This window comes from Carassius gibelio, chromosome B8 (assembly GCF_023724105.1).
Source record: "Carassius gibelio isolate Cgi1373 ecotype wild population from Czech Republic chromosome B8, carGib1.2-hapl.c, whole genome shotgun sequence".
Lineage (NCBI taxonomy): Eukaryota > Metazoa > Chordata > Actinopteri > Cypriniformes > Cyprinidae > Carassius > Carassius gibelio.
Genome location: NC_068403.1, coordinates 1,524,187 through 1,551,656, shown reverse-complemented (window position 1 = coordinate 1,551,656; position 27,470 = coordinate 1,524,187). Strand labels below are relative to the sequence as shown.

At 36.6% G+C, this 27,470-nt stretch overlaps 1 protein-coding gene and 2 long non-coding RNA genes across 3 annotated transcripts; 2 read left to right on the top strand and 1 right to left on the bottom strand.

Annotated features, from left to right (window-relative positions):
- Positions 1-11,243: 11,243 nt before the first annotated feature.
- LOC127963793 (uncharacterized) lies at positions 11,244-14,493 on the top strand. Its single transcript, XR_008154900.1, has 3 exons — positions 11,244-11,498; positions 13,336-13,455; positions 14,033-14,493. It is a non-coding gene; the product is annotated as an uncharacterized LOC127963793 (long non-coding RNA).
- A 2,373-nt stretch (positions 14,494-16,866) lies between these two features.
- On the bottom strand, positions 16,867-20,552 carry LOC127963791 (uncharacterized). The gene is made up of 5 exons (XR_008154896.1): positions 20,302-20,552; positions 19,000-19,427; positions 18,712-18,817; positions 18,126-18,389; positions 16,867-17,947 (listed from the first exon to the last, which is right to left on the bottom strand). It is a non-coding gene; the product is annotated as an uncharacterized LOC127963791 (long non-coding RNA).
- Positions 20,553-22,109: 1,557 nt separating this feature from the next.
- Positions 22,110-23,232, top strand: LOC127963787 (putative nuclease HARBI1). The gene is made up of 3 exons (XM_052563868.1): positions 22,110-22,530; positions 22,596-22,707; positions 22,781-23,232. The coding sequence occupies exons 1-3, from the start codon at positions 22,369-22,371 to the stop codon at positions 23,155-23,157; spliced, it is 651 nt and encodes a 216-aa protein (XP_052419828.1). The 5' UTR covers positions 22,110-22,368; the 3' UTR covers positions 23,158-23,232.
- Positions 23,233-27,470: the final 4,238 nt, after the last annotated feature.

The window sequence follows — 27,470 nt, the reverse complement described above, 5'->3', positions numbered from 1 at the left end:
GCAGCGGGCTAAAGAAAACATTGTCGGACCATACTGCCTAAAACTAAATCCTAATGCAAAGATGAGATATGACGAGAAAATAAAGAGAATCAAAGGAATCGATCCTTACGAGCAGAGCGACTGGTCAAGGTTAGTAACACCCTCCAGCCCAAAAGAAGGGCATGTGAAAAGGTTGTGTTGTGGTCCTTTTACAGACAGCCTGAATAGTTTGATGACATGTTAGCTTGCGATAGTCAGATTTCAAAGTCAATCGTTTGTAAATGTTTGGGCAGCCTTAAAAATCGCTGCAACCATCTTACCAATATGACCGTGTTGCCTTTTATTTTAATCTTTTACTAAACGTGACTTTGCGTTTCATAAATGTTCTTTTTTTTTGTACTTCATAGATGATGTGTAAATGAAAAAAATATTTACAACACTTTCTGCATCCCCTAATCTACAGTGTAAACTATACATCACTTGTAAATGTGTTAGGGTTAGAGGGTCTACATAATTTAAAACGCTGGTCTTGGTGAGTATCCTCAGTCAGTTAGCCCTATATCTCAAGTGAACGTAGCCTTGTTCAAATCGGGTTTTCCGTAGCCTACCTGTTAGATCTACCTGAAAACTCTAAAAACACTCTTTATAATTTACAAAAAAATTACTCTTTTAAACATTTACAAAATGTGGTATCGGTGCATCCCTAATTAAAAATATAAAAAATATGTATGATTTCAATATCAAAATAATTTTACACAATTAACGCTGCCGCCCGTCTGAGATAAAGAGTTTTTTTTTTTTTTTTTACATTGCTATGGGCATGATATTAAGTATATAATACAACTTTCATTCTTCAGGTCGATCGTCTATAAATCTGTTTCAATATCTTCTCAATGGTTAAGAGGATTCCCCAAGCATGACAGTGAAACATCAGACACCATGATATACTGGATATGTAACTTGAGTTAAAAAAAAAAAAGAAGATATTTGTTAGATGTTTGATAAGTGCTGTTCGAAATCCAAAAAAGTAGTGCTTGAAAGTCCTGGAATTTCATTTAACAGAATCTGTACCAACCCTGATAGTTAATCATGTACAAGACATTTGCAAATGACTTGTAACAGAATTTACAAAACATACTTAAAATGATAGTACATCACTTGCTAATAATTTATGAATGTTTTGTAAATGATTAGTTCATCATTATTTAGCACTGACTTATAAAATAGGTTCAACTGAACGTTATTATAAAGTGTTACCCTCTTTGGCAACTCAAAATCAAACCTAGTCTGACCATAACTCCCTGAGCAGCTGATGGCTACTTTACACACGCAGATTGTTCAATCAGGTAGACCTATACCTGATGTTATTTTTAACACAATGCAATAGTTAGTGCGTCAGTAAAAACGGACGGACACGGTCACTTATTTAGTAAGGAAAGTAGGCTTCTAAAAATATTCCTGTTAACTATCAAGCTAATCATAATAATAAAAAACCTACCCTTTTGACATGCTGTAAATCTTCAAAAGTTTTTTTTAGGCTTATTTACAATATTGTTCGGTTAAAATTACAAGGCAATTCAGATTTAAGCTTATGTTTATATTTCTGTAGTAGCCTAGGCTAGAAATATTTATTAGTTTATCTTACAATTTCTTTTATCCTACAGCAAGAACAGAAGGGATTTTGAAAATGAGATAAACGGGTCCAAAACGGACCAGGGCCAGATGAGACAGTATGGTGGCGGATATGTTTCAATTTGCAGGACCCAAACGGACCCACCGTGGAGGTAAGGTTTTAATCGTGGAGCGCGGTGCAACGGCGGGTCCGGGATCCGAATTCGTATCGGATCCGTCATTGCCCGCAAGTTGACGCCGGTACAGTTCCTTTCCGGAAGCAACACGGCCGCGCAGTCCTTTTTGCTGTGTGGGGGAGTCCCGATCTGAATCAAATCCGCTGCAACTGATCTCAAATGATTCGCGAAACGTGCTTCGGAGTCCCGATCCGAATCAAATGTTTTGCGAACTCACTCCAAAGTCCTGATCTCAAATGATTTGCGAAACGCCCGTCGGAGTCCCGATCTATTTTTTTTTTTAAGAAGAATTAGAATAGTGAGTGCTAAAGTTAGAGGGTCAAATAAATATATGATTAATAATAATAATAAACAATGTAAACATAGTTAGGCTATTTAAGTTCTCCTTGCTCCACAACAAATCCTTTAACTCAATTCCTGGAGGGCCTGCACAGTTTTGCTCCAACCATAATCAAACACACCTGATCCAGCTAATCAAGGTCTTCAGGATTACTAGAAACTTCCAAGCAGGTGTGATTTGGAGCTGGTTGGAGCTAAACTCTGCAGAGCTGTGGCCCTCCAGGAATTGAGTTTGAGACCACGGATTAAGAGAATATAATTAAAAGATCTAAGAAGCTACATAAATTCACAAGCCAAAACGAATGATCATTTTAGGCTAGAATGAAACTCAAACTAAAGTTGGGTCTCATTCGACACAAAATCACATTTTTCTGTAAATATTATTTACGTACTTCACTCGCTTCCAATATCCACGTAAAACAAAATGTTTTACATCAGGGCAGTAAGGTGATAACGCTTAACAGTACAGATTTTACTACATAAAAACTGAGCAGTGTGTGTTTGTGTTTAAAGTTACAGTTTTTTTATTATGATAATGAACAGACAAAGCTTAACTGCACGCACATGCAGCTCCAGTGCAATCACTTGAATTTGTTTTCTTCTAACAGCAGAAGTACAATTCTCTACTTAAATAATTTTGCTAAATGGTAAAATAAATGTTCAGCAATATCTTTAAAATATATTTGAATTTTGGCACAAAAAAACATTGTTACATCTAATCCCGCATTAGTTTGTGTCTGCACACCCCATGGCAAACCAAAATATTCAAATAAGAGGTTGAAATTAGATCAGATCCAAATTAATTAAACCCTAACAAACCATACCTATTTTTAGAACATTTTTTGTAACAAAATATCTGAAAAGATAGGTGTTTTTGTTTGTAATTACAGATGCAGTCAAAAAGTGGGGCAGCATAATATATATTATTATTTATTTATTTTTCGTTGTTATGGCCTATATCTGTCATATTATTAAATGTGTTTTGTTGTTACTTTTTTGTCAGTTGTCCTATTTTGAGAGTAATTATTAATGGGCTAATAATAGGCCAGACTCCTGATCTGAATCAAATGTTTTGTGAACTCTGTTGAAGCCAAATGATTCGCAAAACGCGATTCGGAGTCCCGATCTAAATCAAATTGTTGGCGAACTTGGTCGAAGGCAAATGATTCCCAAAACGCGATTCGGAGTCCCGATCTGAATCAAATTGTTGGCGAACTTGGTCGAAGGCAAATGATTCCCAAAACGCGATTCGGAGTCCCGATCTGAATCAAATTGTTGGCGAACTTGGTCAAAGCCAAATGATTCGCAAAACGCCATTTGGAGTTCCGATCTGAATCAAATTGTTGGCGAACTTGGTCGAAGGCAAATGATTCCCAAAACGCGATTCGGAGTCCCGATCTGAATCAAAGTTTGTCGATCTCGGTCGAAGCCAAATGATTCGCAAAACACCATTCGGAGTCCCGATCTGATCAAATGTTTTGCGAACTCCGATGTCCCGTCTCAAATGATTAGCGAAACTCCCGATCTGAATAAAATTTGCAAATCCGCTCAGAAGTGCTTGAGATGCTCCGCATTTGCAGGATTTCCTAATGCCGCCACCAGGTGTTTCCGATTACTGCTGTGTCGCATAGCAACGGTGCGAGAGGAGCACTAATGAGAGTACAATCCTGTCAGGAGAGGTGGAGACAGAACTGCTTGTTTTTGCTCTTATGTTTTACGTCATAATGGAGGAGACGGTGATGGAACTCAGCCAAGACCGAGTCCAGGTAAATTACACTGGTTTGCTGCATCCTTTGTCGGATTACAACTTTAAATGCAGGTACTGGTTTGGAGCTTACTTGAATAATGTAATGATACATATGAAAAACTACTAAATAAACAAACTCTCTCTCACACACACACACACACACTTGACCAAGGTGATCCTATGTAGACAGGTTTGCAACCCGTTTTTTAAGTAGTTAAAGCATAAAAATAAAACTGAAAAAAGTTTGTAGCATAGCTCAATGTTCAACAGCAGCAATCACAGTTGAGCAGTAGGGATGTGCAACAGTGATCGAGTACTCGACCGCGACAGCGATGATCGATCAAGTAAACGATTATCGAAATTATTATTTCTGATTGATTATGGCAGCACGTTGGGCGGCGCCCTGATCTCTGATTGGTTAGCTTCCCACTCAAAAGACGTAAGACAGATAGATAAGCATGGCCTCAAAGTCAAGTAGTAATGGCTGGCTTCCCTTTGAGAAGAACGATGAAAATACAGTTCAGGGTAAGCTGTGTAGCGCCAAGCTGTCACACAAATCTACAACAAATACAATGCGCTATCATCTAAAATGCGTACCTACATAAAATATCTGGCGATAACAGAGCGGCAACTCAGATGAGCATTGAATCACTTGCCGTAAGACCTAAATGCAACGCATTAACCGAGAAGACGACAAAGCTGTTCGCTGAAATGGTGGTGAAAGATTTGCTGCCCATTAGTTTCAGGGACAGAGAAGGTTTACTTGTCCAGTGGTACCTGGCTGTTCCTGCAACATATGTTCCAGCGGAGCGAATTTATTCCACTAAATGTGAACAGGCTGTTTACTCGGCTCTCACCTGAGCACGTAGACCGCCTTATCTTTTTGAATAGATATTTGAATGTTTCACCGGTCGTGGTAAATATAATATCCATTTTTTTTTAATAATTATTATTTTAGTTTTGAGTTTTAACCATAGTTAAAATATCTAGGCTATTTGGTCTCTGTTTTATACCTTATAATAGTTGTTTGGTTAAACTTGGTGAACTTTTTTCTTTATCTTTTAAAAACTAAATTTCACCGCTGGATTAAAATATGCTGCCAAAGTTTTACTGGAAGACGATGTTTTGTAAAAAAAAAAAATGCAGTTGAATAAAGTATCAAAAAAAGAAAAATAATCTTTGTGTTCATTTTTAAATCACAGACAACTAATGAAATGGTCTTTATAAAATAAAAATGGATGGATATATTTGTAGCCTAATTACATTAAACATATTCGAGATGACAAAAATCAAAATTATTTGTTTGTCATAGTTTTTATCTTAAATATATTTTAAATCTTATTCAATTATTTAGCAATAATCAGTGATTTTCCATGCTGTTAAATAATATTTTGGTTGATCAGAGAGTGCAAATTGAATACAAAATATAAATTAAATATTACAATACATAAAAAAATAATGATAGTGACACTATGTAAATTTATTGTACTTTCGTGTTTGTAAAGCGCAATCCGAGTTACACTTTCGGTCAAGTTCACATCTGCATCGGCGAATTTTTTTTCAGATAAAAATTGCTAGAGCTACTCTACTTCTGATTAATTAACATGAACAATTAGGCTGAAATCGCTGCATATCATCCATTAGTTTCATGCTCATAAGCAATGCCCGATAATGATATTGCTCTTAAATGTTTTATTTTTCTATTATTATTATTGATATTATTTTATTAATGATGTTATAATAATGCAGCCAAGCTTTTTTTCCGTCATATTTGTGGGCATAATTCAATTCCTAGGTTTCGAAAACGCGCAGGTGGTTTATGGAAAATAAAACTTAACTTAAAAATAAAACTTAATTACAACTATTACACTTAATAACGTAGATGAAAATATAGCACAAATCTGCCGTACATTTATAATGAGAACTTTATAGGAATCTATAGTAAAATCTATCCTTGCCCATCTTTCAGCGCGCTGTCATGAATACGCATCAGAGGGAGCTCTCTCTCTCTCTCTCTCTCTGTCTAACGCATAACTTAGCATCCTATCGTGCTGATAGAAGTTGTAATGTTACTCTGATATGTATCTCAGTTATCTGATTTATACGTCATAGAATTAGCTTCCGTTTATTGGTATACTTTCACCTCAGATATTTCTTGCTCCTTTATTAATAACATTGCTTCATCATAATCATCTAACCTGTCCTAATCATTTGTTCATGTTTTCATAGACAGATTATCATGTCAGATTTTTTTTTTTCATAACAATCTTCAGATTTTTTTTCATTAAATACATTATGCCCATGACCCCCCGTTCTGTTTAACACAAAATAATACATGTTTGCTTTTTGTTAATTAAGTGCTCTTGCTGAGTCATGGGAAAAATAAAGGAGCTGGAAAAATACACCTGCTAGTGACATCAGCATCATCTACTCACCTGCTAGTGACATCATGCTCCTCTTCACCTGCTAGTAACTTGTCTGCTTTGTGATAAGCACATTTTGCTATCTTCTAGTAAGCTTTTGTTGCCTTCTCAGCCAGGGTTTTAACCAACATTATACATATAATCTTTCACATACTTCTCAGTGTGCTTTTTTTTTTTTTTTTTTTTTTTTTTTGCTGAATTTAATGCTTAGATTTTCGTCTTAGATTTAAGTCACAAAATGTTAATAAAAATCTAACTCTTTACTTTTATTTATGATCTGCAATATCGTTTCAGATTCTGAACCCATCAGAAATCACCAACCCCTCCTGACAAATCTTTCCAGTTTGGGGTAGGTATGTTGCAACAATATAACATAAATAACAATAAAAGTAATTAATTGAAGCATGACTTATTGGGGTAAGTGTTTTTTTCTTGTAATAGAACACTATAGAACTGCATTCACTATAGAACAGGAACATCATTTGTTGGTAAATTTTTCATGCCTATTTTCTTCCTAGCAAAAAATGAATGTATGTGCCAAAGTAGAATTCATCAACTTTAGCCATGATCTCTGTGATCAGCTCATCATCTCTCCATACCCTCTCCACATGGAAGTCACCTCTTGTACTTGTTACCAGATCACACCAAGTTAACTAGTCCAGTAACCATCAGCTGACCGTGGAATGCCAATTGTGTGTTTCTTTCTCAGTTTTGCATGGTCCCCAATAAACTCAACGTGGGATGCCTCTCCCATTACTTTCACATCAGGGCAATTAACCTATACCAGGCCACAGAGAGGTTCTTCATTTGGGTCCACTACTTTGCCATCTGCACCGAGGTGTGGAGCATCAGGGTGGATGATGAGACTAGATTGAGTAACGTTAACGTCAAAGGTCTCCTCATAGCGGTGAAGAACCTCTGGCTCAAGTTTCAATCCTCTACACATCGCTCTCTAGAGACCCCGACAGATGTTTACACACACTGTTTAATGCAAGATATAAATGCATTTAACATGCAATTACAAATGCATAATATTTTGATGTTTTAATCCCAAAATGTTGAATACTGATATTTGCAATGATAAAAGAAAGTGCTTTAAGAGGTGAAATTAAAAACACCAATATCTAGACAATCATGAATTGTAACATCACTTCCTTTAATGTTTTTACTAGTTGATATGGAATTTGTTTAAATGTTAATTTTTTGAAAAAAATGTTTATATGAAATGCTTATAGAAAATAAATATGTAGTTAATTTAAACTATATCTACATTCCTTGCTTTCATACATGGTCATATGCAAAATTTGCCGTACTTAAGGTAGATTTCTGCCATTTACAGGAAAACATTTAAAATTACAATTTTAAACAAAAGCACTATATGAACATTCTGAGTGATTTTATTACACTAATATACAATCAGACATCCCAATTTCTGTTTTGGTAAAGTCATTAAGTGTCATGTCATTTAGATGAATTAGAATTTTATTTGGGGTCCTGAAATACCCTAAACACTGCACAGAGGTTAAGATTACCATTGCTCCATAAATAAAATAAAAATGGAAACTCATCCTATTTTGTTTTGATTTTCTCTTACTAAATTATACAGTTACTGATGATATGGACTGTGGTATTAGTAACAGGCTATTAACAAAAATCTGTCTCTAAACCTCTTTGCTCTTTATTAAAAGTTGGTCTAGACTAGACAAGTAGCCTACATGATATAATCAAATGTTTTGAAAATCCGCTCCGAAGCGATCTCAAATGATTCGTGAAACGCGCTTCGGACTCCCGATCTGAATCAATGTTTTGCAAAACTGCTCTGAAGCCCCAATCTCAAATGATTCGCGAAACGCGACTCCGACTCCCGATCTGAATCAATGTTTTGCAAAACCGCTCTGAAGTCCCGATCATATGATTCGCGAAACGCGACTCCGACTCCCGATCTGAATCAATGTTTTGTGAACTCGCTCTGAAGTCCCGATCATATGATTCGCGAAACGCGACTCCGACTCCCGATCTGAATCAATGTTTTGTGAACTCGCTCTGAAGTCCCGATCATATGATTCGCGAAACGCGACTCCGACTCCCGATCTGAATCAATGTTTTGCAAAACCGCTCTGAAGTCCCGATCATATGATTCGCGAAACGCGACTCCGACTCCCGATCTGAATCAATGTTTTGAGAACTCACTCCGAAGTCCCGATCTCAAATGATTCGCGAAATGCGCTTCTGAGTCCCGATCTGAATCAAATGTTTTGCAAAACCGCTCTGAAGCCCCGATCTCAAATGATTCGCGAAACGAGACTCCGACTCCCGATCTGAATCAATGTTTTGAGAACTCACTCCAAGTCCCGATCATATGATTCGCGAAACGCGACTCCGACTCCCGATCTGAATCAATGTTTTGAGAACTCACTCCGAAGTCCCGATCTCAAATGATTCGCGAAACGGGCTTCGGAGTCCCGATCTGAATCAAATGTTTTGTGAATTTTTTTTCAAGCCCTGAAATGATTCGCGAAACGCGCTTCGGATTCCCGATCTGAATCAATGTTTTGCAAATCCGCTCCAAAGCCCTGATCTCAAATGATTCATGAAATGTGCATCAGCAGGAGACTCCTAGGCGGATCCGCCTTCAAGTTCAAATTCAAATTCGTTTTGGTGCCGCCCAGAGGATCAGCTCCGCCTCCGGCCGGCGCCGTCAAACAGCGGATCCTGTTAAAATTAAGCTTCGGCATTTTAATCACTGTTTGAGTTGGTTCAGACAATATGCCTCCTGTTTGAATGTCAAAAAGTGCAGGCTTAACTTCTAATGTTAGCTACCGTCTATTAGCTTGATACCATCCAGCGTCACCGCTCATTTTACAGAGTTTAACAACAAAACAAAACGCTAAGTGAACATTACTGGCTAAGTTACCCTTTTCATGTTGGTTTTGAGCGCTATGCAGCCCATCTAACCTGGAAAACGGTCTTAATAGTATCGTTTATACAGCGTGTCTGGAGGAATAGAGATCGCTAACACATGTGACCAACTGGGCGGCAACGTCATCAGAACGCAAAGAATTATGGGTATGTTTGGCCAGTTAGCATGGTCTGGCATAGCAGGCTAGTGTTCTGGCATGAAAATAATGAAAAATTAACGTGAAAAACGGAATATAATCCTACAAAATGCAGCGGGCTAAAGAAAACATTGTCGGACCATACTGCCTAAAACTAAATCCTAATGCAAAGATGAGATATGACGAGAAAATAAAGAGAATCAAAGGACTTGATCCTTACGAGCAGAGCGACTGGTCAAGGTTAGTAACACCCTCCAGCCCAAAAGAAGGGCATGTGAAAAGGTTGTGTTGTGGTCCTTTTACAGACAGCCTGAATAGTTGCGTTTCATAAATGTTCTTTTTTTTTGTACTTCATAGATGATGTGTAAATGAAAAAAATATTTACAACACTTTCTGCATCCCCTAATCTACAGTGTAAACTATACATCACTTGTAAATGTGTTAGGGTTAGAGGGTCTACATAATTTAAAACGCTGGTCTTGGTGAGTATCCTCAGTCAGTTAGCCCTATATCTCAAGTGAACGTAGCCTTGTTCAAATCGGGTTTTCCGTAGCCTACCTGTTAGATCTACCTGAAAACTCTAAAAACACTCTTTATAATTAAAAAAAAAATTACTCTTTTAAACATTTACAAAATGTGGTATCGGTGCATCCCTAATTAAAAATATAAAAATATGTATGATTTCAATATCAAAATAATTTTACACAATTAACGCTGCCGCCCGTCTGAGATAAAGAGTTTTTTTTTTTTTTTTACATTGCTATGGGCATGATATTAAGTATATAATACAACTTTCATTCTTCAGGTCGATCGTCTATAAATCTGTTTCAATATCTTCTCAATGGTTAAGAGGATTCCCCAAGCATGACAGTGAAACATCAGACACCATGATATACTGGATATGTAACTTGAGTTAAAAAAAAATGAAGATATTTGTTAGATGTTTGATAAGTGCTGATCGAAATCCAAAAAAGTAGTGCTTGAAAGTCCTGGAATTTCATTTAACAGAATCTGTACCAACCCTGATAGTTAATCATGTACAAGACATTTGCAAATGACTTGTAACAGAATTTACAAAACATACTTAAAATGATAGTACATCACTTGCTAATAATTTATGAATGTTTTGTAAATGATTAGTTCATCATTATTTAGCACTGACTTATAAAATAGGTTCAACTGAACGTTATTATAAAGTGTTACCCTCTTTGGCAACTCAAAATCAAACCTAGTCTGACCATAACTCCCTGAGCAGCTGATGGCTACTTTACACACGCAGATTGTTCAATCAGGTAGACCTATACCTGATGTTATTTTTAACACAATGCAATAGTTAGTGCGTCAGTAAAAACGGACGGACACGGTCACTTATTTAGTAAGGAAAGTAGGCTTCTAAAAATATTCCTGTTAACTATCAAGCTAATCATAATAATAAAAAACCTACCCTTTTGACATGCTGTAAATCTTCAAAAGTTTTTTTTAGGCTTATTTACAATATTGTTCGGTTAAAATTACAAGGCAATTCAGATTTAAGCTTATGTTTATATTTCTGTAGTAGCCTAGGCTAGAAATATTTATTAGTTTATCTTACAATTTCTTTTATCCTACAGCAAGAACAGAAGGGATTTTGAAAATGAGATAAACGGGTCCAAAACGGACCAGGGCCAGATGAGACAGTATGGTGGCGGATATGTTTCAATTTGCAGGACCCAAACGGACCCACCGTGGAGGTAAGGTTTTAATCGTGGAGCGCGGTGCAACGGCGGGTCCGGGATCCGAATTCGTATCGGATCCGTCATTGCCCGCAAGTTGACGCCGGTACAGTTCCATTCCGGAAGCCGCAACATGGCCGCGCAGTACTTTTTGCTGTGTGGGGGAGTCCCGATCTAAATCACCCGATTCGAACGTTATCACTCGATTGAATGGGGCGTTATCAGCGGTTATCAGCCCATAGAAATGGGCCAGGAGGGGCCTCCTGCGCCTACTAGTAGGCTCAGAAGGCCGTGATCATCCATCCAAATGGTTGATCACCCACAAATATACAAGAGAAGACTCCAGATCCAATCCCAGAATTCCTGCTCACCGGTAATCGGAAGTCTACTGGACGAATGCGGGAACGTTGCGATTTCCTGCTGAATATTTTCAGGTAAGACTATTAAAATTATCAAACTGAGCATTTAAACTGTAATGGAAAACAATACATACACTCGTATTGCGTGTCATTATTGTTGACATGAGATAACCGTATTGCGATGTGTCTGCAAACGTTATCGCTAGACCATATTACGTTATTAGCGTGTTGTTATGTTAACGTTGGATGCTTTATGTGAGCATTAACGTTGCTAATATGAGTGTATTTACGTCTGGAGCTAATGGGGGAATTTAGTTTCTAGTTAAACTGTCAAAATGACTTTTTACACTCTTACAGGCTTATTGCATATTGTGTATGCTCGATAACTCCTCACTGAAGCCTGATCATAGGCTTAATGTAACCCATATCGACTTGAGAGAAATATTAAACACAAGACGTATTTTACGGCTGTTTGGAAACCTTGGGATCTTGACTAGAGTGTAAAATAAAGTTCTGTGGGTTTGGATCGATCTATCTATCTATCTATCTATCTATCTATCTATCTATCTATCTATCTATCTATCTGTCTATCTGTCTGTATATCTGTATATCTGTCTATCTGTCTGTCTGTCTGTCTGTCTGTCTGTCTGTCTGTCTCTCTCTTTCTCTCTATACTAGCTAGCTAGCTGTGTATATATTTATATAATCTATCTATCTATCTATATATATATATATATATATATATATATATAGCTGTCTGTCTGTGTCTATCTGTCTGTCTCTCTCTTTCTCTCTCACTCTCTCTAAAGCTTGCTAGCTGTGTACACTGTAAATAATTTCTTGTTGTTTTTACAAAAACTTTTTGGCAGCTGTGGTTGCCAGAATAATTTTGTAAAAATACAGAAAACTGTAAACACATTTACGTCAAAAACTGTTAATTTTACAATATAAAGCTGTAATTTACAAACAAGAAAATGTGAATATAAACCAGTAAATTCAACAACACACAAAATTAAATCTGTTTTGTACCTTGAAAATACTGACAACCACCATAATAATAAAGATGGTACTGTATAAGAGAAAGCCACATGAAGTATCAAAGCTCATCACAAGTAGCTTCACCACAAGCAGAAGTATATATTAACATATAGAAGGTGCAAATTTATGGAAACACAAAACACCATCATGGTAACACACGTGATACTTAAATAATGCAAAAAACTTTCATTAATCAACAGAAGATGTAACATAAAGCTCAAATGTACATAACTGATAACAAGAACTATTTAAAAACATGATTATTTAAACAAAATACTTTCAAACGTGGAGTGTCACGCAGGGAATTCTGGGAATATCAGTTTACAGTTTTAGACTGTAAATTATACATTGATTTGTTCTTTTTTTACTTCTAAAAGCTGTATAATTAACAGAATTTTACTGTAAATTTACATTAAATGCTTTGTTAGATCTTTTACAAATTTTCCCTGTATATAGTACGGGAACATACTGTTAACCTATTATCAGTTTTTTTCCGTAGCGTTTTTACAAAATTTTACAGTTAAAATTACACTTATTTTTTACAGTGTATATATTTATATAATTTATCTATCTATCTATCTATCTATCTATCTATCTATCTATCTATATATACATGAAGCGTCATGAAACAGATTTTCATGATAGTATTTGGGAAGTACTTCACTCACACAAATTGCATTCATCAGTTTAAGAATGCTGAGTGTATTTAAAAGAATCATCAGGGCATCTACTTTACATGTTATCTTGTTTTTACAGAGTTGTTACAGATAAATGGTTTTCACAACCCAAGTACTGATTGTCGTTGTATGAATTTACTTTAAAAGGAGATGTTGACTAATGCGTTAAGTTTTCTGTGCATCTATTTTTTCTTCAGGCACAATGAATGATATTAAGGGCAGGTGCGCCACATTGGAGGAAGATGCAAAGCAAAAATACATTCAAGAGGCAGCAGCACTGAGGGCACATGGGCAGGCACAGGACACTAAACCCTGAGGTGAGGGATGCCCGAATTACAATGCACTTAAAGAAGCTGAAGTTAGAGGTTTGGAAACAGGATTCATTTGCTAAGCATTAGTGGTATTCTTAAAGTATTAGATGGAAGGATGATCAACAGCAATTGTGGTGTGTGCAGAACATTGTGTTAGACAACTGGATTGTTTATCTCTAGTTTTTATCATAATTTCAAATGAGTTCGTTACAACAAAATATTCCAGCTGATTTTTGTTTACAAGGCTATCAACATCAAATATTCTCACATTGAAGAAATTGTCAAAGACTCATACCACCATCTCAAACTTGAAGCAGCTGAAGAAAAAAGTGGTCATGAGATTTGTTAAATTAAAATGTAGTTACCCCTCTGTTTCAGGTTTGATTTACATCCATTTCTGAAACGAAAAACCCAGAGTTTTCCTAAAGATCTGAGATGAATTGATGTACAATACCCACATATTCCTTTGGCAACAGTTAAAAATGAACAAGCTGCCTTTGAGATGTTGCTTTAAATATAGTGATGAGTATGATTTAAACTAACTCGCTTGACTTTCAAAATATTTGTGTTTTTTCTTTGGTAGATGGAGGCAATTTGTGCTGTGTCTGCCGCATCCATTTTTATGATAAGAAGAATGCAAGAAAGAAGTGGCATTCATGGTCTCAGTGCACAGTGTGCCAATCATGGTCACACACAGCATGTGGCTTTAAAAAGAACATGTGCGTTCACTGCCAGGGTCAAGACACCATGCTAACACCCTGAAGATGTATCTTGTTACTTGTTTGAGTTGTTTTTACTGTGTTGACGGCCCCCAACCCATCCATACAAACACACACACACACACACACACACACACACACAATACATACATATGCTGCAAATTTATTGTAATGACCACACTTCACACCTAAGAAGAAAATTGTGATCTTTTTGTTATTTTCATTCACCCCATTTTTATTTATTATTGTTGTTTGTTGGCACCATCAATGTGTTCTCCTTTATATAGGACTTATGTGGGGACCAATAAAGTTATATTGTACTGAATTGAGTCTACATGTTTTTTATATATATATATATACACCTGTTTCATCATTGGTTCAGTAGGGCTGGGTTTTAGCAAGGACCTCACCTTAATATTCACAACAGTGGGTCAGAGTATGATTTCATGTTATGATTAGATGCTTCACATAACTTTATATTTTTCACAGTTTTGCTGTCAGTAGGAGATGCTAGGCAAAAAAATATATTGAAAAGATGGTTAGTGGTACTTGTAGAAACTTTGGTATACAGCTGAACACTACAATTTATTTATTTTAAATTTAAATGGTTTCTATGGCATTGCTTACTTCCACTCTGAAGTATTTTCTTCACAATTACTGTTACGCTTTTATTTTAATCATAAACATTTAAGAGAAAATGTGAAGGGTATCATTTTATCTGTGTTAAGGATATCAATTGTTTCTCCTTGGATTCAGATAAATAAAGTTTATTGTCAGTTTATGTGAGGGAGGACTGGTGTGTTCCACTTTTGTTTGCAGTTGTCTGCCGTGGGTAGACTACATTTAATTCAAAGTGCTGTCGGTCACAATTATGTTTATTATATATAATTAATTATACATTTAAAATCTGATTAGTTTATCTGGTTTGCAAATTAGGGTTGTAAAATTATATATTTACTGAACATATAAAATATCTAGTATAGCCAAACTATTAATTACATTGCATCTAGATGAATGCAAAGAAATTAATTGACATGCTTTCAAACATGCTTTTTAAATGACACATGAGTTTTGGTAACAGACTGAGAAAACATTTAATGATCTTCTGCTCAGAAACCTTGTAAAAACTTGAACTTTTACCAGCCATTACCAGCATTTTTCAAATATCTTTTTTTATGTTCAACATAAGAAAGCAACTCATACAGGTTTGGAATGACATGAGGGTGAGTAAATGATGACAGAATTTTCATTTTTGGGGGAACCATCCCATAATTAGATTTGCCACATGGGAACCAAACAGAAATGCAAAATGAGTCTCTCTCTGTGTGTGTGTGTGTGCGGACAGGGTATTTGTCATGTTGTGGGTTCATAAATCTGTTTACAAAGTCATAAACAAACAAACAAGCAAATAGCTTCTTTTTATATAGGCTATGGCTATTTAGCCTTCAAATAGCTCTCTGAAACTACACCCGAGATGGCTTGTGCATGTGAAATGAGAAAATTAAAACTTTGTCGTAGAGCTAAACCATATACATTGTTAGAAAGGTCTTGACCCAGAGAGTAACATATGTAAGTATGAAGATTCTACATGGCTCCTGTTTTGAAATACTGACCTTTGAAACATCACCTTGGTGCATATTTGAAGGCTTATAATAAAGCAATAAAAAGGGCTACACACATGGGACTAACTGTTATAGAGAGCTCTTGTCCTCATTTATGATGTAAATATAGTCAACAGCTCTGGATATTGTCAAATCGGGTTAAAATTAATTTGAACCCATTTAAAATTTAGACATTTAAAATCTGTTTACATAGATATGTTTACAATCCGCCTAAACTCCACACTGTACTCTCAACTCACTATTTGCAATATCCAATTCTAAGAAATACACGATTTTTTTTTAAACTACAATTCCCTATAGCTACTCAGTGCAGCTTGATACAAATCAAGCACTGCAGTTGTAGTATCTGGTTTGCGAATTAGGGTTGGAAATTAGGGTTGTAAAAAGATATATCTACTGAATATATCAAATATCTAGTACAACCAATCTATTAATTACGCTGCATCTAGATGATTTACGTTAAGAAAATCTAAATATATTTGTTTATTTAAGACTTTTAAGCCGAAATGTAGAACGCGCAAACCCCGCCCACAACACAAGGCACTTCCGTAACCTTCTGCTACCAAAAATGTATTTCTCTGAATCGAAGGAGAAATGTGCAAAAGTTATATTAACATATCTTATTGTTGAGTTATCTGTTTGTTGTTGTTTTTTCGTGGACAAATGTTGAATTCATCATTTTAAAAAAAGTGTCTTGTGAATAAAATACTTTTGGACGGAAGTACGTTATGCAAGCCACGTGGTTTCAGCGATAGCAGCGTAACAACCATGGCAACGAACAACGAACAAACTAAATGTAATATACATTCAATGAAATAAGAAAGTGAAAATAAAACGAAAACAGCCAATGGGAAGAAGAGAAAAAATGTGTTAAATTACATATGCTTGGATCTGGAGTATTCAAGCCAATAACAGTTATGTAGGAACATACTGAATGTGGCACACTTTCACATACGGATTTTGACTGTAAATCCATTGTATGTCATTTTTTAAGTAAATTACTTTTCATTGACTTTAAATGTGCTGTGAATAAGTGCAGAGCACCATGGCTGAAAACATGGCTGTAACTCGTAGAGTCAATACACCTCTATGTTCCCTTTTATTTTATGTTTTTACAAACTCATAGTTGCTTCAGAGGATTCAAGATCCAATAATTTATTTTCATTTCAACTCAGTCGAAGGGGATCTTGATGGTGAGCTCACAAAAAACAAAACACCTCCCACAATGAATTGTACATTACAGTAAATAACATATTACATTATGGTAAACACATTTTTTTTTTTAGATTAGATTAGATTCAACTTTATTGTCATTATGCAGAGAACAGTACAGAGCTAATGAAATGCAGTTAGCATCTAACCAGAAGTGCAAGAATATAGTGTTTTATATACATAAAAGTGCAGAGTAAGTAAAGCTATGATATACAGAAAGTACAGTGGAGTTGCTACATACAGTACTGATCAGAGTATATACAGAATATAAATATGAATGCAATGTAGGGATTGTATGTACATTATGAACAGAGCAATGAAGGATTATATAAACATTATGAAGAGCAGGAATGTGAGAACAGTGGTAATAAATGCAGTTGGATGAGTGTGCAAAAATATTGTTGAACAATGTATTCTATGCAAAATAACAGTAGTGCAATATTTTTTATATAAATATTTTACTGTGCTTGTACAGTAACAATTATAGACAGTTTATTTTTTAATTTTGTACTCATACAGACAGACTAGTGGGGATATCTATGCTTAAATACAGTGCCTAAGCCTTAAAATAGATCAGACCTAGTAAAACAACATGTCTGCACAAGTAACGCAGTAAAGTAATTATATTATATTATATTATAATACCTTGAATGAGAGCAGCTTACTGCAGTCCTAAATATTTAAGGAAAACATAGATTTATGAGAGGAATAGTGATCTTTTTTCACAAGTTTAATTAATATTTCATAGACTCGAATGAAATTCTGCAACAATGATTAACCTCGAGGCTTTGAGCTGTCAAGATGTGATAGCAGGTATTCCTCTACATCCTTTTCATCAACAAACACGCGGGTTCTGTGTAATGGATCAACCGCACTTGTACCAGAGCTTTGCTACCTCACAAGGCCAAAGTTGGCATCCAATGTGACAATCATATCTCCATCCGCCTGGAAAACAAACACTTACAGTAACACTGGTTTTGTACCCGCACCAGGTTTATACATTTATACTATTACTATTCTATTACAATACTACAAATTAACTTTTAAGTTTGATATTAATTCAGATTTTATTTCTATGCCATTAATTTAATCAAACAAGAACCACGCTAGAATTATAACCAACCTTTGGACATGCTGGGCATATGGTGCCATCATTTAATTGTGGGCAAATATCAACCAAACTTCTTTGTCGGAAGTGGTGATGCCTAAAATGGGATATGGGGTGTTGCGAAAAACCCTCAACAGAAACCTGACACTCCAGTGACAGAGAAACAGAAAGCTCTAGCAGAGGGATGGAGAAGGCTGTCTGGTCAGAGCCCATATCTCAGCAGAGTACAGGTTTCTGGTTCACACGCACACATGGTGACTGTAATGGTGCAGAGCCGTCCTGCCAAATATAAAGAGGAAAATAACATAAAAACATAACCTAGTACTACTATAGACTACCATATCAGTATAAATTAAATTAAATGTATGCATTTAGCAGACGCTTTTATCCAAAGCGACTTACAGTGGATTCAGGCTATACATTTTTACCTATCATGATAGTATATAAACTATAACTATCATGACTTTTTTTTTTTTATTGCATCACAAATTTGATTAATTCCTTAAAGGAAATCATTACTCCACATGTAATAGGATTGAATTCCTTAACCTGTCAATAAAATTAAATACATTAAGATTTTGTATCAGGTAAAATGACAAACCTGTGCTGACAATGACCTTCATGTCCTTTGTGTTCACAGCATGGGTGCCATGGGCTTCAGGTAAATATAAGAATAACCCCAGGGAGGATGGCTCATAGTAAACATTCTGTAAGAAAGATGGATAGCTCTAATGTTCTTAAAACAACAAACTTGTGACACTAACAGTTGATACTGCATAGTGCCAAAACAATTTGAAGTATCTAATGAATCTGTTGACATTATTGTGAGTTTGCTGTCTGTATGCAAGTATAGCAATAGCAATGTAAGACTGTATGCTATTGTTCTTACATTCCACTTTTCAGGAAGATGCAGTGAATTTCTGTGAATCCTCTTCAGGCAAACCTCACAGAACACTGCAGTGGAGCTGCACTCAATGCACCTATAATCAGCATGTTCTCGGCAGACAGCACACTGGGTAGTGATCGGTGCTGAACATTCAAACGACACCTTAAGCATCTCATCCTTGACTGCATCCCAGGCATGAAGCTCTCTCTTCTTTGCCTTACTGTATGCGCTCTCAGAACAGCTTGTGTCACATCATCAGGTTCAGCAGGTTGAGATGTAATAGAAGCGTCTGAAGGGTGGGTCTGTTTGTAGCTGGGATGGGGAAGACCTTGACTGAGGTAGAAAACTTGCAGGGCCCACCATAGACCTCCTCACCAACTTAATTTTAACGTTCCTGAAACGTGTGCTCATCTTAAGTGCTTTTCCCATATCTGAAATCAAAATATTTCACAATTATTACATAAAGCAAAGTGCAACCCGTACTGTACTTCTTATCACAGCCTAAAAGACAGAAACACATGAGTGAAAATGGGATGCAGTCAGATGAGGGATATTTGGTGCGATAGTTAGATAGATCCAGCTAGCTAGATATATAGATTGCAAGATAGATAGATAGATAGATAGATAGATAAATAGACATCAAGCTAGATCTATATCTAAAGATAGATTATATAAATAGATAGATACACACCTAGCTAGCTATATAGATAAACTGCTCAAAAAAATAAAGGGAACACTTGTGGGTTATATTGTGTTGTTAAGTATTCCCTTTATATTTTTGAGAAGGTATATAGATAGAAAGACAGATCCAAAGCTTCCTGATATAGGATCAAATCCAGCCAAGCTTTGTTCAAACCCACAGAACTTTATTTTACACTCTAGTCAAGATCCCAAGGTTTCCAAACAGCCTTAAAATACGTCTTGTGTTTAATATTTCTCTCAAGTCGATATGGGTTACATTAAGCCTATGATCAGGCTTCAGTGAGGAGTTATCGAGCATACACAATATGCAATAAGCCTGTAAGAGTGTAAAAAGTTTTTTAAATGTTTACAGTTTAACTTTGCGTTTAACTATAAACTAAATTCTCCCATTAGCTTCAGAAGTAAATACAGCAACGTTAATGCTCACATAAAGCATGCAACGTTAACGTAACGACAGGCTAATAACGTAATATGGCCTAACGTTAGCGATAACGTTTCGCTATACGGTTATCTCATGTCAACAATAATGACACGCAATACGAGTGTATGTATTGTTTTCCATTACAGTTTAAATGCTCAGTTTGATAATTTTAATAGTCTTACCTGAAAATATTCAGCAGGAAATCGCAACGTTCCCGCATTCGTCCAGTAGACTTCCGATTACCGGTGAGCAGGAATTCTGGGATTGGATCTGGAGTCTTCTCTTGTATATTTGTGGGTGATCAACCATTTGGATGGATGATCACGGCCTTCTGAGCCTACTAGTAGGCGCAGGAGGCCCCTCCTGGCCCATTTCTATGGGCTGATAACCGCTGATAACGCCCCATTCAATCGAGTGATAACGTTCGAATCGGGTGTCTAAATCAATGTTTTGCAAATCCGCTGGGACTGATCTCAAATGATTTGCGAAACGTGCTTCGGAGTCCCGATCCGAATCAAATGTTTTGCGAACTCACTCAAAAGTCCTGATCTCAAATAATTTGCGAAACGCGCGTCAGAGTCCCGATCTATTTTTTTTTTTTAAAGAGTAGAACTAGAATAGTGAGTGCTAAAGTTAGAGGGTCAAATAAATATATGATAAATAATAATAATAATAAACGATGAAAACATAGGCTATTTAAGTTCTCCTTGCTCCACAACAAATCCTTTAAATTTAACAGTATTTAGACTAGAGAATATAATTAAAAGATATAAGAAGCTACATGAATTCACATGTATTTTTAGGCTAGAATGAAACTCAAACTAAAGTTGGGTCTCTCATTCGACACAAAATCACATTTTTCTGTAAATATTATTTACGTACTTCACTCGCTTCCAATATCCACGTAAAACAAAATGTTTTACATCAGGGCAGTAAGGTGATAACGCTTATCGGAACAGATTTTACTACATAAAAACTGAGCAGTGTGTGTTTGTGTTTAAAGTTACCGTTTTTTTATTATGATAATGAACAGACAAAGCTTAACTGCACGCACATGCAGCGCCAGAGCAATCACTTGAATTTTTTTCCTTCTAACAGCAGAAGTACAATTCTCTACTTATAATAATTTTGCTAAATGGTAAAATAAATGTTCAGCAATATCTTTAAAATATATTTGAATTTTGGCACAAAAAAACATTGTTACATCTAATCCCGCATTAGTTTGTGTCTGCACACCCCATGGCAAACCAAAATATTCAAATAAGAGGTTGAAATTAGATCAGATCCAAATTAATTAAACTCTAACAAACCATACCTATTTTTAGAAAATTTTTTGTAACAAAATATCTGAAAAGATAGGTGTTTTTGTTTGTAATTACAGATGCAGTCAAAAAGTGGGGCAGCATAATATATATTATTATTATTTATTTATTTTTCGTTGTTATGGCCTATATCTGACATATTATTAAATGTGTTTTGTTGTTACTTTTTTGTCAGTTGTCCTATTTTGAGAGTAATTATTAATGGGCTAATAATAGGCCAGACTCCTGGGGGGTATTCCAAAAAGCAGGTTATGTGACATACCTGGGTATGTATAAGGGTAAGTTCGTGGATAACCTCAACGTTCGGTTCCAAAAACAGAGGTCACTTTCTGGGTATGTATGTAACCATAGCAACTGACTCTCTGAAGATAACCTGCTCGAGAGCAGGTTATGTTTCAGTGTAACTTCGTTTCAGAAGGTTGGTGAGCATGGCGTGCCCTTTTCACGAGGATCCTGTGGACGTTGAAGCACAAATTATACGAGGTTTTTTTCATCGGGAGAGGGTTATAAGACCGCGTATTGATGTGTTTGCTTACCATAATGAATATTTAAAAGAGCGTTATCGTTTTTCAAAAGATTCATTAGTTTATTTAACACGTCTTTTAAAACCGCATATCGCAAATGTGACAAACCGCGGCTCTGCGCTTAGCACAGAAAACATTCTGTGCATAGCACTTAGGTTTTATGCGTCTGGCCATTTTTTGTACAGTGTGGGCGATTCAGAGCATGTGGGAAAGGCAACTGTGTGTAGAGCCGTTCGTACAGTGTGTCTGGCACTTAAACAGTTGTTACCCACGTTTGTACAGTTCCCTGGCCATAAACCTCTGCTTGTTATTAAAGACGAATTCCACAGAGTGGCAGGTTTGTCCTTTGTAGTAAAATATATGACGCATATTTAATATTTAGTCATATTATTAATATCTATACATGTATTCCTTATGCACACACTTCATACTTCCAAAACTTTCTGTTTCAGGGTTTCCAAATGTAATTGGGTGCATTGATGGCACTCACATTCCTATTAAAGCTCCATCAATAAATGAGGGAGACTATGTTAATAGGAAATCTATTCATAGTATCAATGTGCAGGTAACAACTTAATTTTTTCCCCTTCTTAAAATCATCAAAGTCATTACTTTTTCCACTAACTATAGGTAATATGTGAGGCAACCCAAATCATCACCAATGTCGAGGCAAAATGGCCAGGATCTGTGCATGATGCCAGAATTTTCCGCGAGTCATCATTATGCCAGACATTTCAGCAGGGTATGATTTGCTTTATACAATTTTTGTTTTTTCGTTTTTACTATATTTGTGTTGTACACTTCAATCATTACAGGACAGTACAATGGTTACTTGCTGGGGGACAGAGGATACCCTTGTCTGCCCTATTTAATGACACCCTACCCTGAACCTGAGCCTGGACCACAGACACGGTTTAACCTGGCTCACAGCCGAACACGGGCCAAGGTGGAGATGACTATAGGGATCCTCAAATCTCGGTTTCAGTGTCTGCGTGGGCTCCGGGTTAGTCCAGAGAGGGCATGCGACATTATTGTGGCTTGTGTTGTGCTTCACAATATTGCCACTATAAGAGGAGAGAGCCACCCTCCTTGTATTGAGGAAGATGGCCCAGAGGAACACCGACAGATTTTAGAGGCCAACAGAGACGGAAGACTTTTGAGAGACAGGATTTGTCAAAATTACTTTTATTAGTTTTTTTTGCACTGGTCTGCCAGGCAGTTTATTTCTTCATTTCCTGAAAAACAATAAAAGTAAAATTCATTAAAATGTTTTTTTTTTTATATTGCTTTACACATACATACATACATACATACAGATAGATAGATAGCTAGATAGATAGATAGATAGATAGATAGATAGATAGATAGAGACAGACAGACCACTTTTAACATGCAACAGATTAATATTCAGACAAGTTCTCACCTTAAGGCGATTCTCAAGTAATTCTATTTCAAGTGCTGCTTTTTTAATGAGGAGCCTTTTCTCTTCCATTTGAAGCTGTATAAGGTCCATCTCCATGTCACTTTTTCTTATTTGTTTTTGAAGATGGACCTTATACAGCTCCTTTGCTGGCAACTAAGGTGGAAAAATGTAATAAATGAGATTGTTTGGTCAGACAATAAAATTAAAATATGGACACATGGACACAAATTCTTACCCTGCTTAGATTGTGTGCTGAGGCTGAAGGACCCTCATCTGTGGGCAAATCCCTAGGTATGTACTATGAAAGGACAATGACAGTTTGTTACTCTAATGCAAAAAGGGGCCATACATCATAATGGTATGCATCATACCTCAGTGGATCTACCAGCACTGTCCACTTCTGTCACAGCAGATGTGGTCTCTTCATCGTCATCATCATCTTCATCCTACATGACAAATATTCAAGTATACATTATTTGGCAAAAAAAAAAAAAAAAAAAAAAAACCCTAAAAGTACCTGACAACAAATCACTTACAACTGTGACAGACTGTGTTCTTTCTGGAGAGTCCAATAATACAATCCGTCCATCAGTATCTATAAGAACACACAACCCGTTAAATTCTCAATATTATCAAAGAAAATAATACATCATATGCAGTTAAATAAAATAAGCCTACATAAATTAATCTTGTTCAAAAAGCCTTTAAGTGACAGAGATAGTAATTTATCAGGATAAAAAATGAAAACAAATCATAGAGGTAAACTTACATTTCACCCTTTTTTCACCATCACTTGTGGTGCATAGTATGTGTGATGAACTGCCCCCTGGAATGCCAGCAACCACTGGTCGCCCTTTATTAAGGGACAGAGCCAGCTCCTCAGATGGGGTGAGGGGAGGTGGTGGTGGCCCCCCGCCAGTTAGACGGGCTTCAGTCTTTTTTCTGTTAGCTGCATGACAGAATGAATATACTAAATCCTGTTATAATAATAGTTCAGTAATTGTGTAATCAAATATTACCTTTTTGCAGAATGTTTTTGTGTTTCATTTTGACTTGGCTTAAAGTTATTGTGGCTCCAGAAGGATTACACCTTATTAAATAAGAAATATACATTATTATTTCAAGCTAAAGAAATAAAATGGCAGGAAAAGTAAATGCTTTCATAGTGATTTAACATATTCAAAAGTATGTATAAGTCATACTTCATTATTTTGCATTTCAATAAAACGGGAGCCAATACCAAATTTGTAATTTAATACACTCACGCATTTACTCTGTCCGTTATTTTTTGCCAAGCCAACTCTCTTGCTTTAGCCGATGCAGCTGTATTGCTTCTTTTTAATATTATTGGCTTAAACTCCTCATAAGCATGCATTAAAACTTCCAACTCCGCCTCTGTGAAATACGCGGCTCTCTTTTTTTCGCTTTGAGTTTCCATGGTGACTCGTGAAATCGGCGATCCATTGAAAATGTCTTTATACATGCACCGTGCACGCGCATTAACTCTGGGTAACCAGTCAGAGGTTGATTAAGCTAACTCTTCTCAGGTGTTTTGGAACCGACATACTCATGGTATGCCTGTTTGGGGTAAATCAACCCAGAGGTTATAGTTTATCAAATGGTAAGTTAACCAAGCTTTCTGGAATACCCCCCTGATCTGAATCAAATGTTTTGTGAACTCGGTTGAAGCCAAATGATTCGTAAAACGCGATTCGGAGTCCTGATCTGAATCAAATGTTTGGCGAACTCGGTTGTAAGGGAAACAGGTCAATTTAGCTCAAAGGGAATCATTTAAGATTTTAAAGGGAATTTGAACAGAATCACTGTTTCACGGCTGTTCACGGAGACGCGCCTGCGGTTCAGTGAACGAGCCGTTTAACATCAAATCTGCACTGGATACTAATATCCAAACTATAGTGAAAACACTATCAATTAGCACAGTAACAAGATCGGCAGTTTAAGACATTAACTTGTAAGCACAAAACACAAGATACTTCTCTTTTCAATATGAATAAGGCTTTATTAGATAAATCTAAGACATATAAACTAATCTAACACATAAACGCACGCACACACACATTCACACAAGTTGCAGGAAGGTCGAAAGTTAGGGAAAGATGAGTTTAAGAGAATGGAAATATGGAATCCCAAGTTAACAGCAATACGTTAAATTGCATAGACATGAACAACCATCAATCACGTAATTAGCCCTTGCATTGAGTTCCTCAATGTGACTATATTAGATACACCAGCACAACAAATATCTGGGGATACGTTGCCTTAGTTTCCTGTGAAAGGGACTCCCGTTGAAAGGGGTATCCCGGTGTCACTGATTGGCTGGAAGTTCAGTAGTGAAGTGACGTCTTGGGAAGCCCGTGGTTGTTGGGCGTTGGCTGAAAGTGCAGAGTCGTGTGCGCTGGTTGAAGTTGAACGGGCATCCGAGGTCAGGCGTCGGAGACTCGACGTTACAAAACTTAACTCAGAACACGAAACTCTCAAACGGAAAAGAAAAGAAATAAAGTTTGACGAGACTAGGTTGTGTTCCTTCTCATTGTGGCATAAGTAGCAGCAGGCAGGCACGCTGGAACCGCGCTCAAAGAACCATGATGACTAACCGCATGGCTAGATGCTACAAGCTAAAGCTAGGTAGCAAAGCTACAAGCTAAGAGCTAAGAGCAGGCATGACTGATAGCACGAGCAAGGCTGGAACTAAAAGCCGACATGGCTAATAGCAGCAGCTAGACTAGAACTAAAAGCAAAATTTCATGGGGTCCAAAGTATTTAAAACTTCCTTGTTGGACACCCCTCAAATGTTGCCTTGACCAATCAGATATGGTCTTGAGTCTGGGGTATCATAAATCATTTGTTTATCTTACCAAGCATGTGGTTCTTGCCTCACAGGGTCTAATTTTGGACATGATTCCTATAACATGATTATGATATATTTTACAAATAAATGATTGTCAGGACAATATCAAGCAAGAAAATGCGATTATTTCAATACTAGACATGACTATGTATCCTATAGTTATCAAAAGACATACACAATAAGTGATTATACATGATAGTCAAATGTGTGGGTTACACGTAAATGAATATGGAGTTAAGCAATAGAATGATTCATTCATAAGTCTTTTTTGAGTTCATTCTGGTCCATATATAATGTATAAAAAGGGTTTCTTTGCCATTCTCTGGCAAAGGACTTTTCTGTGAAGACAAAGGTTTAAAGCCCTTCCCCCTTAGGAATTTCAGTCTGGTTTCACTGGCTGGGGGGGGGGGAGTCAATGCAAGTATTTAACTTGATCTCCTGGGTTTACATGTGATGTCCAGCGTTGCATTCCAATCACGAACAATAAATTTGACAATCTCTTCTTCGAATTAAAATTGTCAATAATTGTTCTATTGGTGTTAATGTTGAAAGCTGTTGTGTGAACAAGTTGGTTGGTTGGTTATCTTGCTTGGTTCTTGTGGCACTAGAACTGATTTATGACTTCTTGAGGAATTCAGCTCATGTTTCAATGCACACAGCTCTGATAGACTCTTTGATTTGTCTGATTTGACTCATTTTTGCTACACGGTCGAAGCCAAATGATTTGCAAAATGCGATTCGGAGTCCCGATCTGAATCAAATTGTTGGCGAACTTGGTCGAAGGCAAATGATTCCCAAAACGCGATTCGGAGTCCCGATCTGAATCAAATCTGTCGAAGCCAAATGATTCGCAAAACGCGATTCGGAGTCCCGATCTGAATCAAATGTTTGTCGAACTCGGTCAAAGCCAAATGATTCGCAAAATGCGATTCGGAGTCCCGATCTGAATAAAAATGTTTGTCGAACTCGGTCGAAGCCAAATGATTCGCAAAACGCGATTCAGAGTCCCGATCTGAATCAAATTGTTGGCGAACTTGGTCGAAGCCAAATGATTCGCGAAACGCGATTCGGAGTCCCGATCTGAATCAAATCTGTTGAAGCCAAATGATTCGCAGAACGCGATTCGGAGTCCCGATCTGAATCAAATGTTTGTCGAACTCGGTTGAAGCCAAATGATTCGCAAAACGCGATTCGGAGTCCCGATCTGATCTAA

Coding starts and splice junctions, on each gene's coding strand:
- LOC127963787 (XM_052563868.1), top strand. CDS start 22,369: ATGTATTCCTTATGCACACACTTCATACTTCCAAAACTTTCTGTTTCA. Junction 22,531..22,595: donor TTCATAGTATCAATGTGCAG/GTAACAACTTAA, acceptor CACTAACTATAG/GTAATATGTGAGGCAACCCA. Junction 22,708..22,780: donor ATGCCAGACATTTCAGCAGG/GTATGATTTGCT, acceptor CAATCATTACAG/GACAGTACAATGGTTACTTG.